Below are 14,035 nucleotides of genomic sequence, written 5' to 3' on the forward strand. Positions count from 1 at the left end.
ACATTATTCTTCTCAAAAATGTAAGTTATTTGTAGCAAAATAAGCCATTATCATTTATGCAATGTTTCAAATAAATGTACTTTTGTGCAGATAATATATAAACTGTTGGACAAAAAGGACCAGTTTTAACAAATATACATTGAAACATCTTCATAATTACTGAAAAGTTAAATTGCAGTTTAACCCATCAGTTTGCAATTTATCATCCCATGAGACAAGGTGAGTTTTTTAAAAACTAATTTAAATACAGTTTAAACCTCTTTTTACAAAAGCACTGGACTACTTAGTCCTTATTAGGGTCACCCAGGGTTAAAATTCCTGCCTGGGTGTCAAGTCAAGTCAATTTTATTTGTATAGTGCTTTTTACAGTTAACATTGTCTCAAAGAAACTTTACAGACTCCAGGACCAACAGACCTAAAACCCTGTTGAGCAAGCCGAGGGTGACAGTGGCAAGGAAAAACTCTTTTAAAATTACAGTAAGAAACGTTGAGAGGAACCAGACTCAGCAGGGACCCCCATCCTCCTTGGGTGGCCTGGAGGATAATTCAAATGAATAGAATTTACACAAATCATACAAGGCAGGCTGTAAGGCAGGAATACCCTGGACAGGGTTCCCACTACATCACAGGTCTTTGGCCATCCCCCCTCTCACATTAGACATAGCAAATCATGTCTGTGCAGATGCCTAGCTGGCTTATAGCTTGGCTGAGATTCAATCTCTGAACTCAGTGGTGAAGGGTAGCATAACAGACTGCTGTGCCACCCGAGCACCTTACATGTGTAAGTATTTAAGATGAAAGAAAATGACCAGTCAGTATAAACGAATACAGATTTGTTGTGATGTGCTTAGTGGTTAGCTGAATTAATTTAATTAATTAGCTGAATGACTATTTTCACATCCAAATGTCACAATGATGTTATTTATGACAATGTTAAATGTGTTGTTAAGTGCATAAATTATGACATTGAATTTTTAGCAATTTTTGCTTATATTGTTACTTTGTAGTAAAAAATATTTCTCAACTAGAAAACCCTCTTTATAACACAGGTTTTAGTAATCCATAAATCATCAGTATTTGCTACAAACTGACATGCCCAAGGTGGATACTGGCCTAATAAAGAAAAAAACATGTTTGAAATATATTTGAATGGTTTTAAATATGGCTTGCATGTGTTCCAATAATTATCACTTTATTTTGAAGTACATTTTTGCATGTTGGCAATTAGGTAACAGAATTATTATGACATCAATAACCAAGTCTTATCTTTGCATGATCTGAATCTGCCTAAAGTGTTATCTTAGACTTAAAACCTAATGTTCAAATGCTTCAACCTATATCCCCCTAAAATCAAAGGGCTTTTTCTGCCAAGTTATATTACATTGCCTAACTTTACATAATCAGCCACACAGTCATTTTACTGGAACCCTGGTAAAGATGGGTTTGAGAAAATTATGAAAAATCTGTCTGTGTGGGTAATTGGTTCAATTGTACACAATATTTAACTGAAATATAAGGAAAGTAATAACAAAAAGGAAAGACTTTACTGAAATATGACACGTTTATTCTGCCACCATGCACAGTAATAAGGATAAACTAGGTTAAACAAAGATGTTTATGTACAATTAAACAATTAATTGTCCTATTGAACAAAAAAAGTTTCTAGCATCCAAAACCTTAAGGAGAGGATTTCTGAAAAAGTAAAATTATTTATTTATGTATTTATTTTTTTAGCTGTGGCAACAGTATGGGAAAGTAATAAAGACATTGTTTGACGAGTTTGATGTAGAAAAATACTTTGCATAAAATCGTAAACTCAACCTCAATAAACATGTTAAGGTTGAACTGAAACATAGATTGGAAGCCTGGCATTATCTTTCAACATAAGAGCCTAAACAGTGATAGTTTAATGTGCATGTTGGCAAGAGTATTATAAAAATCAGATCATCAGGACCTCATTAGTTAATCATGCCTTAGGAAAACATTGAACACAAAAAAGCAGCATTTAGCTTTGACAGTGACCTGGGGTGTTACCAACTGTCAAAAAACCTTAGAAGAATACCGACATTAGACATCTAATCTAGTTTTTATGTAAAATTCTATTTGTCTTTATGTTGTGTATACGGTTAGATTTCATTTCTGTCTTTGTTAACTTTATGCTTTTATATTTATTTATTTAAATAAATGTATTTAAATTTAACTTTTTTTTAAATCTTTTGCACCTAGATAACCGTTGATATGTTATGTGCTATAAATGAAATGCCTGTCTTTTAACTGTTCTGTTCTCTGTAGTATAGTCCAAATACTCTCTGGCATATTTCAGAACTCGTTTTTGTGCTTCTTGGTCAAGAGTGGCATTAAACCGACCATAAAGTGCTTAGTTGTAAAGTGAACTTTTAATGGTTTTACATTTTACATTTACATTTTCGACATTTAGCAGACGCCTTTATCCAAAGCAACTGACACTACTGTGACAGTATACAATTTAAGCAATTGAGGGTTAAGGGCCTTGCTCAAGGGCCCAACAGTTGCAACCTAGAAGAGGTGGGGTTTGAACCGGCAACCTTCTGATTACTAGTCCAGTACCTTAACCTCTAGGCTACAGCTGCCCATTACAACTGTCCCAGCCTTTATCAGGTCATTTTTTTTAGATCATGGGATTTCTCCCATGGTCAGGCAGTTTTGCAGGTTGGAACCTCTAGACAATATTCCGAGTGGTGTCTCTAGGAGCATTCAATGTCTTGGAAGTATCTAATCCACTGGCCCTTTGGTGCAAAGAAATCCCCACTCAACTTTGACCACATTTCTGAGTGGTGCTTATATAATACATCACAGCTGAATCAAATTACACAAGACATGAAGGCCGGGAACACACGTGACTATTCAGCTTGTACCTACAGTGTTTAAATATAATAAAACGTAATAATTGTAAGCATTCTCCATATACCTTTGGCCCTACAGCCATAATTAACATAATTAATTAAACATGACGACACCATAGGAACAATGTTATTTATAGACTGTGTAAAAACTTTTTATTAGAAAAGAAAAATCAAATCAATTGGGCAGTGGTAGCTCAGCAGTTAAGGTACTGGGCTAGTAATTGGAAGGTTGCTGGTTCAAGCCCCACATATACCAAGTTGCCACTGTTGGGCTCTTAAGCAAGACCCTAAACCCTTAATTGTTTGGACTGTATACAGTCGCTTTGAATAAAGGCACCTGCTATTTTTATCATAGAACTTTTTTTGTGGATTATTTATGTAGATCTAAAGAAATAACATGATCAAAGCTGTACCCTTGGTAATCTAATAAATAAATAAACATATAAATAAGAGCACAATCAGGTATTTATCATGGCATGCAAAATAAATAAATAGCAAACACTGGAATTGGGCTCCCTTACGGTAAAAGGTTTTTAAACTTCCAGTATTTACATGCACAATTATGAACATTCATACAGCATATACACTAATACAAAAATGGCAAGATGTATCAGGACACAGAATCTTTAGTACCAGTGTTTATTGAATGCTTACAGAGAATTACTTTAAGCAGTACATTTCAGCAAGGTTTAAGTAGCAGGCATAAACAAAAGCAAAGTAAAGTCATAAACATCACATTTATAATACTACATTGACACCAATTTAAATGTATAAATGAATATATTTAGAACTGATTAAAATATTTATAGAGCTTTAAATTGCCTTTTGAAGTAAATATTTGTCACTTTAGAACAATCTAGCAAATAGCTGCTGTAGGCACTCTCACATTAAAGGGGCTATAGTGTACTATACCATAATTAGTACAGTGTATTGTTCTATCTACCAGTGTAATGTTTGCCACATAGACCCACATCATAATATATCCACCCTCATGCTTAACAGTTGGCTTGGTCTTATTTATATTTGGTCTTTGATCAGATAGTATTTTTAATTTTCCACAGTTCCATTTAATTTGCATTTGAAAATGTGATGAAAAGTGCATCATATTCCCAGAGTGCATTTAAAAGCAAGTTAGAAGCCAAGTGGAATGAGGTTCTAAAAAAGGAAAAACACAGAAATGTAAATTAATAAAATGTGCTCGACAAATGTGTCAGACAAATAATAATTTAAAACCATATAGCATTTACTTACCTCAATAAATCCAAGAACGCTTATGGAAACATCCCCTTTAATTCCTACTGAGGACACTTTCTCAAAAGGAATGCGATGGTTGAACCTGCAAAATTTCTGGTCATTCACATAGACCTACAGAAACAAGATATGTTTGTTCATGGTTTTCCAACATTTTTACAGCTTTTTTGAAAAGTAATCCAATACACACATACCTCATAGCCATTTGATCTGATGGCAATAATTATATAAAATGATGCTCCAGCATCAAAGGGTTTTAAAGGAGCAGATTCCTCAGTCTCCCACCTACGACTTCTAAAGGTGTTTAGGGCCGTATACCGACCCATGCGGGGGTTGAGGTGAAAAGCAATGTCATCACCATCTGATAAACCAGTCTGAAAATTTATTCTAAAGCTGCAAACCAAAAAATAATAAAATATGTAATTTGGGGACCAATATTATTAGAAAAAGGCATCACAGTGCATATTTGTTTATATTTGTTTCTGATAAACGCATAGGGTCATACTCTTTGGCATTTGCTAGGACAGTCCCTTGAACAAAAATAGCCACATCTTGTTTCACCCCGATAGGGATTTTACCCACATAGGGAATGGCCTAGAAATACAAAAATAATGTGCTTAATCAGGAATGTCCTTACATGTAAGAATAAACAAGAATAAATATAGTAAAATTGAGCGTTTACTACAGTACATTACTATAAATTTACTGTATAATAATTTTGTGTACATGAACAATAATATTTTTTACTCACAGGGTTGTTGATTGGTTGGGAAACCTCTATTTTAACTTCTTTTAAACTTGTGACTGTACCGACTGTTTGTGTGAGTTCCATTACTGCCTTAAAGCAGGAAGAACTGCTCCAGTTCTATTTAAGGGGAAATGTTATTAAATAAAGCAGTTTAACCAGACATAATAAAAACATCTAATCATGCATCCAAGCTATAAATAGCAAGAAACTGAAAATATTTACGTTAATTAAACCACAGATGGAGAGGGAAACATCTCCACGAATGCCGAGTGTGGAAACTTTCTCTATAGGAATGCGGTGCTTGAACATGCAGTGTTTTATGCCATTCACATACACCTACAAAAGAAGCTTTTAGTATTGTTTTACATGATTTATTAACAGTAATACTTTATAACAATAAAACCTTATATAAAACTCACCTCGTAACCTTCTGAGGTTATAACAACAAACATGATGAAGGCTTCTCCCTTGGTAAAGGGCTTATCAGTTGTGGTTTCCTCTTTCTCCCAGCTACCATTTCTGAAGCTGTTGAGGTATATGAATTGACCAAAGCGGGGGTTGAATTGGAAAGCAATGTCATCACCTTTACCTTGACCAGTTAGGAAATCTATTGTAAAGCTGAAAAGAAAAAATAATGAAATGAACTGCACTGCAAATAAATAACAGAGCTCTTTATTTTCAATTTCTAAATGTCACTGTGTCTTCATCTTTCATTCATATGTGTAACCATTAATGCACCAACCACGTATCTAGAACATGTTCCATGTTTTTAACAATGACATGCTTATAGACTTTCTATAATTGTTTACTAATGTAACAAGCATAATGTGAAAGCATACCTTTTTGCCTCAGCAGGTACTGCCCCCTGAAAGAATACAGCAATATTTTGCTTTATTCCTCCAGGCATTTTACCCACATAGGGAAGCACCTAAAAGCACAGACAATGTGCACAACCGGGTTTATTTCAGTGCATTCAAGAACCGAAGTTTAATATATAGTTCATAATAATGAATAAACTTTAGTCAATTTAATGTTTTAGCCTAATGAGATGTTTATGTTTACCTGACATGCCATTCTACTTACAGGGCTGCTGATTGGATTAGAAACCTCAAACTTGATGGGTGTTGAACTGGGGACTGAGGTCCATGTCACTGTGGTTTTCTTTTCTTCTACAGGAACAAAATAGGAAGAAGTCTTCCAGTTCTGGTAGAGAAGTAAAACAAAAAACAATTACATACACACCATTTTCAGAAACATGGGATGTTTTGTAAAATGCAGTAAAGATTTGTGATTTGTTAATTATTTTAAATGTTTTACTGATCAGTTGTATTGTATTTTGGAAATATAACACATTTAGAATTGGATGCCTACAACACTACAAAAAAGTTAAGACAGGCAAAAAGAGTAAAAAGTTTAAAGAATACAATAGGCAGGTGAATTGGTAACAGGTGAGAGAATAATAATTGAGTTAAAAAGGAGAATCAGGCTCAGTCTTTACAAGCAATGATGGGCCATGCCAAACATTGTGGCAAATTTGTCAAACAGGTCAAAAAGATAATTTCTCAGTGCAAGATAAAACGTTCTTATATTTCTCCAGATGCATTTGAACCATTAGCATAATTAAATGTTTATACTTACATTTATAAAACCACAGATGGAGAGGGAAACATCTCCATGAATGCCAAGTGTAGATACTTTCTCTACAGGCATACGATGGTTGAACGTGCAGTGTCTTACACCATTTATGTAGACCTGGAAAAATTGCACAATTTATTTATGTATTTATAAAAATCTTACAACAATACTACTTTCCAAATTATAATTGAGAAACTCACCTCATAACAATCAGATTTTATGACCACCAACATGATGAAGGCTGCTCCCTTGGTGAAGGGCTGGCTGGAGACAGTTTCTTCTTTCTCCAAGCTACCATTTCTGAAGCTGTTGAGGTATATCTTTTCACCAATGCGGGGGTTAAACTGAAAAGCAATGTCAGCACCAGCAGCCTGACTCGTTTGGAAATTTATCTTAAAGCTGGAGGAAGAGAAAATAATTTAAAGATTTGGTCTCAAAAGCATCAGTCCTTAATTGCAGTGCAGAACAACACACATTGTACTGAGTAAGCCTTTATAAACAGAATTAAAAGAATCTAGGGCAGGCTATAGTGATAAAGTATTTGCCCTTCACCCAATTTCACATTTGTCACATTTAAATGTTTCAAATCCTCTAACTAGTTATATATATTAAGATAAAGACAACAAAGGTAGACACAAAATTATATTTAAAATAGTATTTTTTAAATTTAAAAACCTTTGAAATGACCATTCCATTTAATGAAGTAAAAGATTTAAACCTGTAATTGCTCCCTAAAACTAATTGCTAACAACAGATTGATTCCTTTTTGTTGTATTTATGTGCAGTATATATGTATGTGTATTCATGAATATACTCATATATCTTCACCTCAGACTCAGAAGATGTTATGTTCTCTTTAAAAAAAATCTTGATAGAGACATAAATTCATCCATTTCTCTATGGAATCAGGTCTTCAAGAATAATGATGCAGTAGAGTATTATTTTAAAACTAAGGCAATAATTGACATAAAAGCTTACTTTTTGGCATCTGCAGGAACATTTCCTTGAAAGAACACAGCCATCTCTGGTTTTATTGCTTCAGGTATTTTACCCACATAGGGAAGTGTCTAAAAAACACAAGCAACATGTCGCATGGTTAATGATATAGTGGGTATTTTGTGTGTATACAGTTTAGTTATGTATTTTTAAAATAATGTATACATATATACTATATATAACCCACTATTTTACAAATGTTTATGTGAACACATAAAATAGGAGTACATAGTAAATCAGAATAAACTACTGAAATAGTGTCAATTGCTAAGCTTGACTATCTCAGCTTATACAACAGCAACCTAACTTCATGGTCAGGCAATTTAAGAGCCCACTTTGGAGAAATGCATGTTGCATTCCACATGGGGAATCCATGTAAGGTCCTTCTTGCTGTATAAAAGCACTACCCACAGCACTACCCATGATTTTAACAATACTTAAAAAAACAAAACTGAAATTCAAAATACAATTGATAAATACTTTTAAACAATTAGGATAGGTCAAATTAGTTAATTGGATATTATTTCTTTAGAAAATCAAGACAGAATACAGAAATACAGAATAGTGTAACTATAAAATTTTGAACATTGCTTGCAGATGATAAACTTGTTTAATAGTTTGTGGCCAGACCCCCTCAGCTAAATAATAAAAAAAGTATTAGTATATAAACAAGTGTTTTATCTACACAAATGAAACAAATACTAAAATTAATATATTTTTTGTGTTATCAATTATTTTTTTTTAATAATTGAAATATTTTTTTTATATGCTGTGGCATTCATGTTCATCCTATTTACTCACAGGATTGCTGACTGCATTTTTAACTTCTGCTGGGATGGATGGAAGGCTGGTGGCTGGGGTTGCTACTCCTGTAATTTTTATTACTTCTTTAGAGCACGAAGAGCTACTCCAGTTCTTTCAAAAAAAAAAAAAAAAAAAAATTTAAATTAAAAAACATTAGATTAGTCTGTATAAATACCAATAATAGAAAAAGTGAAAAACTTACGTTTATAAGGCCACAGATGGAGAGGGAAACATCTCCATTAACGCTAAGTGTGGAAATGTTCTCTAGAGGAATGCGATGCTTGAACATGCAGAGTTTAACACCATTCACATAAACCTACAACAAAAATGTTAATTAATGTGTGTTAACTGCGCTTTAATTACATCTTTGTTCTTAAATAATAAACCTTACCTCATAACCATCTGATTTGATGAACACAAAAATAATGAAGGCTGCTCCCTTGGTGAAGGACTTGTCAGGAACAATTTCCTCTTGCTCCCAGGTATCATTTCTAAAGCTGTTGAGGTATATATTTTGACCAACCAAGGGCTTAAATTGAAAACCAATGTCATCACCATCTGTCTGGCCCGTCTGAAAATTTATTTCAAAGCTTTAAAAAAAGAAGCAAAAATTAAAGTCATGTAAAACCAGACAAAATTCACTTCATTTTAAACTTATTTTTATTTCATTTTTTATTTTTATTTATATTATCTATGTTTTTTTTTTTATTAGGACAGACCTGTTTTAGTGGTTCTTAAATTACATTTGATAACCTGGACAGGATTTCTTAAGCATAAGTTAAAAGCTGTTTTTATGACCTTGACCTGTAATTAAAATAGATTCAGCCAAACTAGGGCTTTAATTAAGTTCACTGACAAAAAATTAAGAGACCATGTGACAAACTAAAAAAACACCTATAGAAGTTTCTCCACTTAAGTTGCTGTATGTATAACTCTGAACCAGCAGGTTTTAAGCATGTTTCAAATATTTAGAAAATAACAGTTACAAAAATCCTTTAAATTCTAAGACTGCGATGACATACTGTACATTGTACTTACAAATGTATGGCAACTTTTGACTTAACTATATTTACAAATGCATGATGAACATGCAAATAAACCAATTATGTTTATAATAATATAAAATAATACTTATAATAATATATAACATGGTTCCTTAACTGTTTGTGAAATGTACATGATACTATACCTTGTGGCAAATTTATTCACAGTCCCTTGGAAAAATACAGCCGTATCTGGTTTTATCCCTCCAGGAATTTTGGTTGCATAGGGAAGTGCCTGAGAGAGCAAAGCAAACACTTAGCTATCTATTCTTCAAATGTATATTTTTTAACATCATGGCATTATGTCCATTCGGTATTTCACTCACAGGCCTGACAATCTGGAAATGAATCTCAGACAGCAATAGTGTGATCTTGGAAGCTGGGCTCCATGAAATGTCGATGTTTTTTCCTTCAGTAAAAAAGGAGGAATTCTTCCAGTTCTGAAACACAAATTTACAAGATTTACAATGATAAATATATAAATAACAGTCACATAAGTAATTAAAAGCACAAGACTGTAAAACTAACATCAATGAAACCATAAAGGGAGAGTGAAACATCCCCACGAATGCTCAGTGCTGCAACTTTGTCCACAGGAATGCGATGTTTGAACATGCCGATTCTAATGCTGTTTACATAGACCTGCAAATATCACATACAATTAATGAACACTTTATCTACTACTTTTGTTTACTCAATTTTATTTTATTTATTATAATATACAGTCACGTCTACAATCATTGGCACCTCTAGTGAAGATGAGTAAAAAGTGGTTTTATTGTAGTACATTTATTTTAAAATTCTGCTGGAAGATACTACTATTTAAAATTTTTTGACATAGGCAGAGATATTTTGATTGAAATGTACTGCTATTTCATGAAGTCCATGATGCCATGTGATGCTACGTTCCCAGGGCCTTTGGAGAAAAAAACACCTCCACAACATCACAGAACCTCCAGAATACTTAACAGTGGGTATTAGGTTCTTTAAGTGTAGAAGTGTTCTCCTTTTCACACCAAACACACCTTGTTTGTTGCAATAAATTTCTTACATTTCATCTGACTGTAGAACATTGTTCTAGTCAAAGTCCTGAAAGCATTTAGCAAACTATGGTTTTTAAATATCCATATGCTTAAATATCCATATGCTTATGTAAATACTTTTGCTTCTTCTTTTTATCTTTCAGAGAGTGTCAAACTAAATTTTGTTGTATGCAAGTATAATGACAATAAAGGTTCTTCTTCTTCTTCTTCTTAATTAGATTACAGAAAAGACTAGACACATCAAGACTAAAACACTGATGGCTGTTTGAGAGACTTGGTGACCCCAAAATGCATTTTTTCTAAAACCCTTCCTTCTTACAACTCTGCACTCTGTGTATGAAGACAAAACAAACCTGAGTTCTTGTCCAGGCAAATTTGTCACAGTTCTAGTTGATTTGAACTTCATAATTATTGCCCTAAATATGTATAATTTACATATGTACATATGTACTCTAAATATAATTTACATATGTACATAATAGCCACTGCAGGGAGGTGGTAATTAATTATAGCCATCCCATGAATTATGAAGCTCAGCACACTTTTCTCTCATGTAAATTGAGTGTTCTCCTGTATAGGCAGTTGTAGCCTAGTGGTAATTTAAGGTTGGATTTGATGTGATCTTTCAGTTTATTTTCTTTCTTATTCACCTAAAGGTTCATTTCTTCTAAACTTTTTTAGGGATGCCAATAATTGTGTAGGAGACTTTATAGACATACATATACATAACACACACCTCGTAACCATCTGATTTAATTACGAAAAACATGATGAAGGATCCCCCCTTGGTGAAGGGCTTGTCAGAAGAGACAGTTTCCTCTTTTTCCCAGCTACCATTTCTGAAGCTGTTAAAACGTATGTACTGACCAATGCAAACGTAGAATTGGAAAGCAATATCGTCACCATCAGACTGACCAGTTTGGAAATTTATTTCAAAGCTGAAAAAAAACAAATGTAGTAGAAAAAAGTTACAAAAATAAATAAGCTATAAGCTATAATATAAAAACTATTATTGCTGTAACTGTACAGTAATTTAAAACAAAACTGTATAGTCTTAATTTTGAGTTTTGTCCTACATAGCTGTAGCTCTTTCACATTGCGCTACTTTATAGCTTGGAACTCTGAACCAACTTTTGACAATGAAAAACAAATTAAAAATTCTGCTCAACTGGGAAATTCAAACAAGGAAATTGGTTTTCTTAACCCCTTCATAGGCATACCTCATATTAATATTGGTTGCTTACATCATGAACAACAATGAAGTAGCAATTTTTAGTTGAGGTATACCTTTTAGCACCTACAGGAACAGCACCTTGGAAGTACACAGCCGCATCTGGTTTTACCTTTCCACTGATTTTACTGACACAGGGAAGAACCTAATAAAAAAACAAAATAAGGTGCACACGCGCATTGGGCCATCATGTATTAATTTAAAGACAATTCAATTTAATTTAATTTTATTAATTTAATAAAATTCTAATTATTTTGAGACTTACAGGCTGGACAATGGGATTTGAAATCTCTGGAGTTACTGGTAACAGGCTTTGACTTTCCTTGACCGTAATTTTTGATCCATCCGTAGAAAAAGGTGATGTGCTCCAGTTCTAATAAGAAATGTAATATATTAAACAAAATTAAAAACTAATTAGCTTCAGAAAAACACATAACTTTGCATGAAGGACATGATGGTCAAGAAACTAATTTACTTACTTCAATAAAGCCATATACGTTGATAGTAACATCTCCATGAATAGCAATCAGTGAAACATTCTCTATTGGAAAGCGGTGATTGAACGTACAGTGGCGTAAACCATTCACATAGACCTGCAGATTGTAGAATTTTAATAAAATTATTGTATATAGTTCTATATAATATTATATATAATATTTGCAAAATTATATACAAACCTCATAACACTCTGGTTTAATGAGGAAAAACAGAGTGAATGATGTTCCTTCTGTAAAGGGTGTGATGGGGGCAGATTCTTCTTTCTCCCAGGCACCATTTCTAGTGCTGTTTAGGTATACATGTTTTTTAACAAAACGGGGAACGTAGTGAAAAGCCATTTCACGGCTCTCAAGCTCGAAATTTATCTCGAAGCTACGAAGAAAACACAACATGAAAATGCATTTTTGGTTTGGGATGTGCAGTAATGCAAAACAAATGGTTTTTTATTCTGATTTTAATTTCCAGTTACAATGAAAAAAAAACATTGTCTTTAAAACTTTTAAATTACCGTTAAAAATAATTGTATTGCATTATTACTTTACTAAACTATACTAAAGTTCTGCAGGTTTGGTTGGGTAGTGTTGGTGTACAGCAATTTAAAGTATTACCACAGACAAGTCTTATGAGTTATATACAGGACTCTTACTTTGCCACTCCAGGCATCTACTTTTTTTCTTTTATACTTTTAAGCTTTTTTAATCCACATGCTTTTTTGTCATGTGTGCATAAACTTCATTTCCAGTTTAATATTTCTGGAGCTGTTTTCATCCAAAATCTCTCTTTACTTTTGCACTCATCTGTTTTATGAATCCTAACGACTGTTAATTCCAACTGCGTATAACAATCAATCACATTGATACAGTAGATAGTTATTAAAAACAAATTTAGCAAATTGTTAAAAAGGTTAGATTTTTTACTTTTGAGATAACACAATGTTTTGTGGATTGATGAAAGAAATTAATGTACATTTTAGACAGTTACATAAAAATGTTTTCAGAAAGCTAAACATAGATTTTTAGTTGCAAGGTGTTCTGCTGTGAATGGTCCTAAAGTTAAAATTTGCCCCTTTATATCAGTTACTAGTTATCTATTTGGTAGGGTCAAACTGATGTGATCAGCATTTTTTTTACATATTTGCTTTAAAGACAACTTTGAGAACATACGCTTTGGGAACTGCAGGAAGAGTTCCTTGAAAGTATACAGCCATGCCTGGTCTTAAGCTTCCGGGCATTCTACCAACATGAGGAAGTGCCTGGAATGAGAATAAACAGTATCCACAATCAGTCTTTAGAGAATAAATAATATATACAGACTTCTTCTAATATAATATTTAATGTACTATCCAGGTTGAGTTTGTTTAGCACCATTTAAACACAGCTAACCAAACATTGGCATTTATATTGATTAAATATGCTGTTAACTTACAGGCTGGAGAACTGCATATGACAGAGCAGATGGCACAGGTAAAAGGCTTGAGAATGGCTGAACAATGCTTCCCATGCCTTTGATTTTATTTTGGTCTGTACCAAAAGGAAATCTGCTCCAGTTCTGATAAGAAAAAGATACATGAATCATATTTATATTCATAACAAATTGCAGCTTTCTGCACAAAACACATTAAAGTGAGAGACTTACATCAATGAAACCAAAAACAGGGAGGTTAACATTGCCACGAACGCTAAGAGTTGAAACCTTCTCTATGGGAATGCGATGCTTGAACATGCAGTGTCGCCAGCCATTTACATAGACCTGGAAAATAGAAGATTACTTTGTGAAGTTGGGACATTTAATAAAATAACATATATAGAGTGGGTGATTTGTTAATTCTCTTAAATATTTAACTGATAAAAGTTGAAAGAAAAGATTTCCAAAAGCAGTCATTTTGTGTCTACAAAGGCAAGCTA

At 33.2% G+C, this 14,035-nt stretch overlaps 2 protein-coding genes and 1 long non-coding RNA gene across 3 annotated transcripts; all 3 read right to left on the minus strand.

The window, feature by feature from the left end:
* Positions 1–3,570: 3,570 nt before the first annotated feature.
* LOC134323616 (galectin-6-like) lies at positions 3,571–6,598 on the minus strand. The gene is made up of 10 exons (XM_063005190.1): positions 6,520–6,598; positions 5,965–6,084; positions 5,721–5,809; positions 5,301–5,499; positions 5,104–5,217; positions 4,885–4,998; positions 4,639–4,727; positions 4,328–4,526; positions 4,134–4,247; positions 3,571–4,037 (listed from the first exon to the last, which is right to left on the minus strand). The coding sequence occupies exons 1-10, from the start codon at positions 6,589–6,591 to the stop codon at positions 4,014–4,016; spliced, it is 1,134 nt and encodes a 377-aa protein (XP_062861260.1). The 5' UTR covers positions 6,592–6,598; the 3' UTR covers positions 3,571–4,013.
* Positions 6,592–9,091, minus strand: LOC134323516 (galectin-4-like; the record flags this gene model as incomplete). Its single annotated transcript, XM_063005050.1, has 7 exons — positions 9,060–9,091; positions 8,708–8,906; positions 8,519–8,596; positions 8,314–8,427; positions 7,495–7,583; positions 6,717–6,915; positions 6,592–6,633 (listed from the first exon to the last, which is right to left on the minus strand). Coding segments are annotated over exons 1-7 (753 nt in total), but the record flags the coding sequence as incomplete, so codon positions are not given.
* A 418-nt stretch (positions 9,092–9,509) lies between these two features.
* On the minus strand, positions 9,510–9,978 carry LOC134323078 (uncharacterized). The gene is made up of 3 exons (XR_010014007.1): positions 9,888–9,978; positions 9,686–9,799; positions 9,510–9,594 (listed from the first exon to the last, which is right to left on the minus strand). It is a non-coding gene; the product is annotated as an uncharacterized LOC134323078 (long non-coding RNA).
* Between the last annotated feature and the right edge of the window lie 4,057 nt (positions 9,979–14,035).

Source organism: Trichomycterus rosablanca, chromosome 11, assembly GCF_030014385.1.
Source record: "Trichomycterus rosablanca isolate fTriRos1 chromosome 11, fTriRos1.hap1, whole genome shotgun sequence".
In the NCBI taxonomy this organism is placed as follows: Eukaryota; Metazoa; Chordata; class Actinopteri; order Siluriformes; family Trichomycteridae; genus Trichomycterus; species Trichomycterus rosablanca.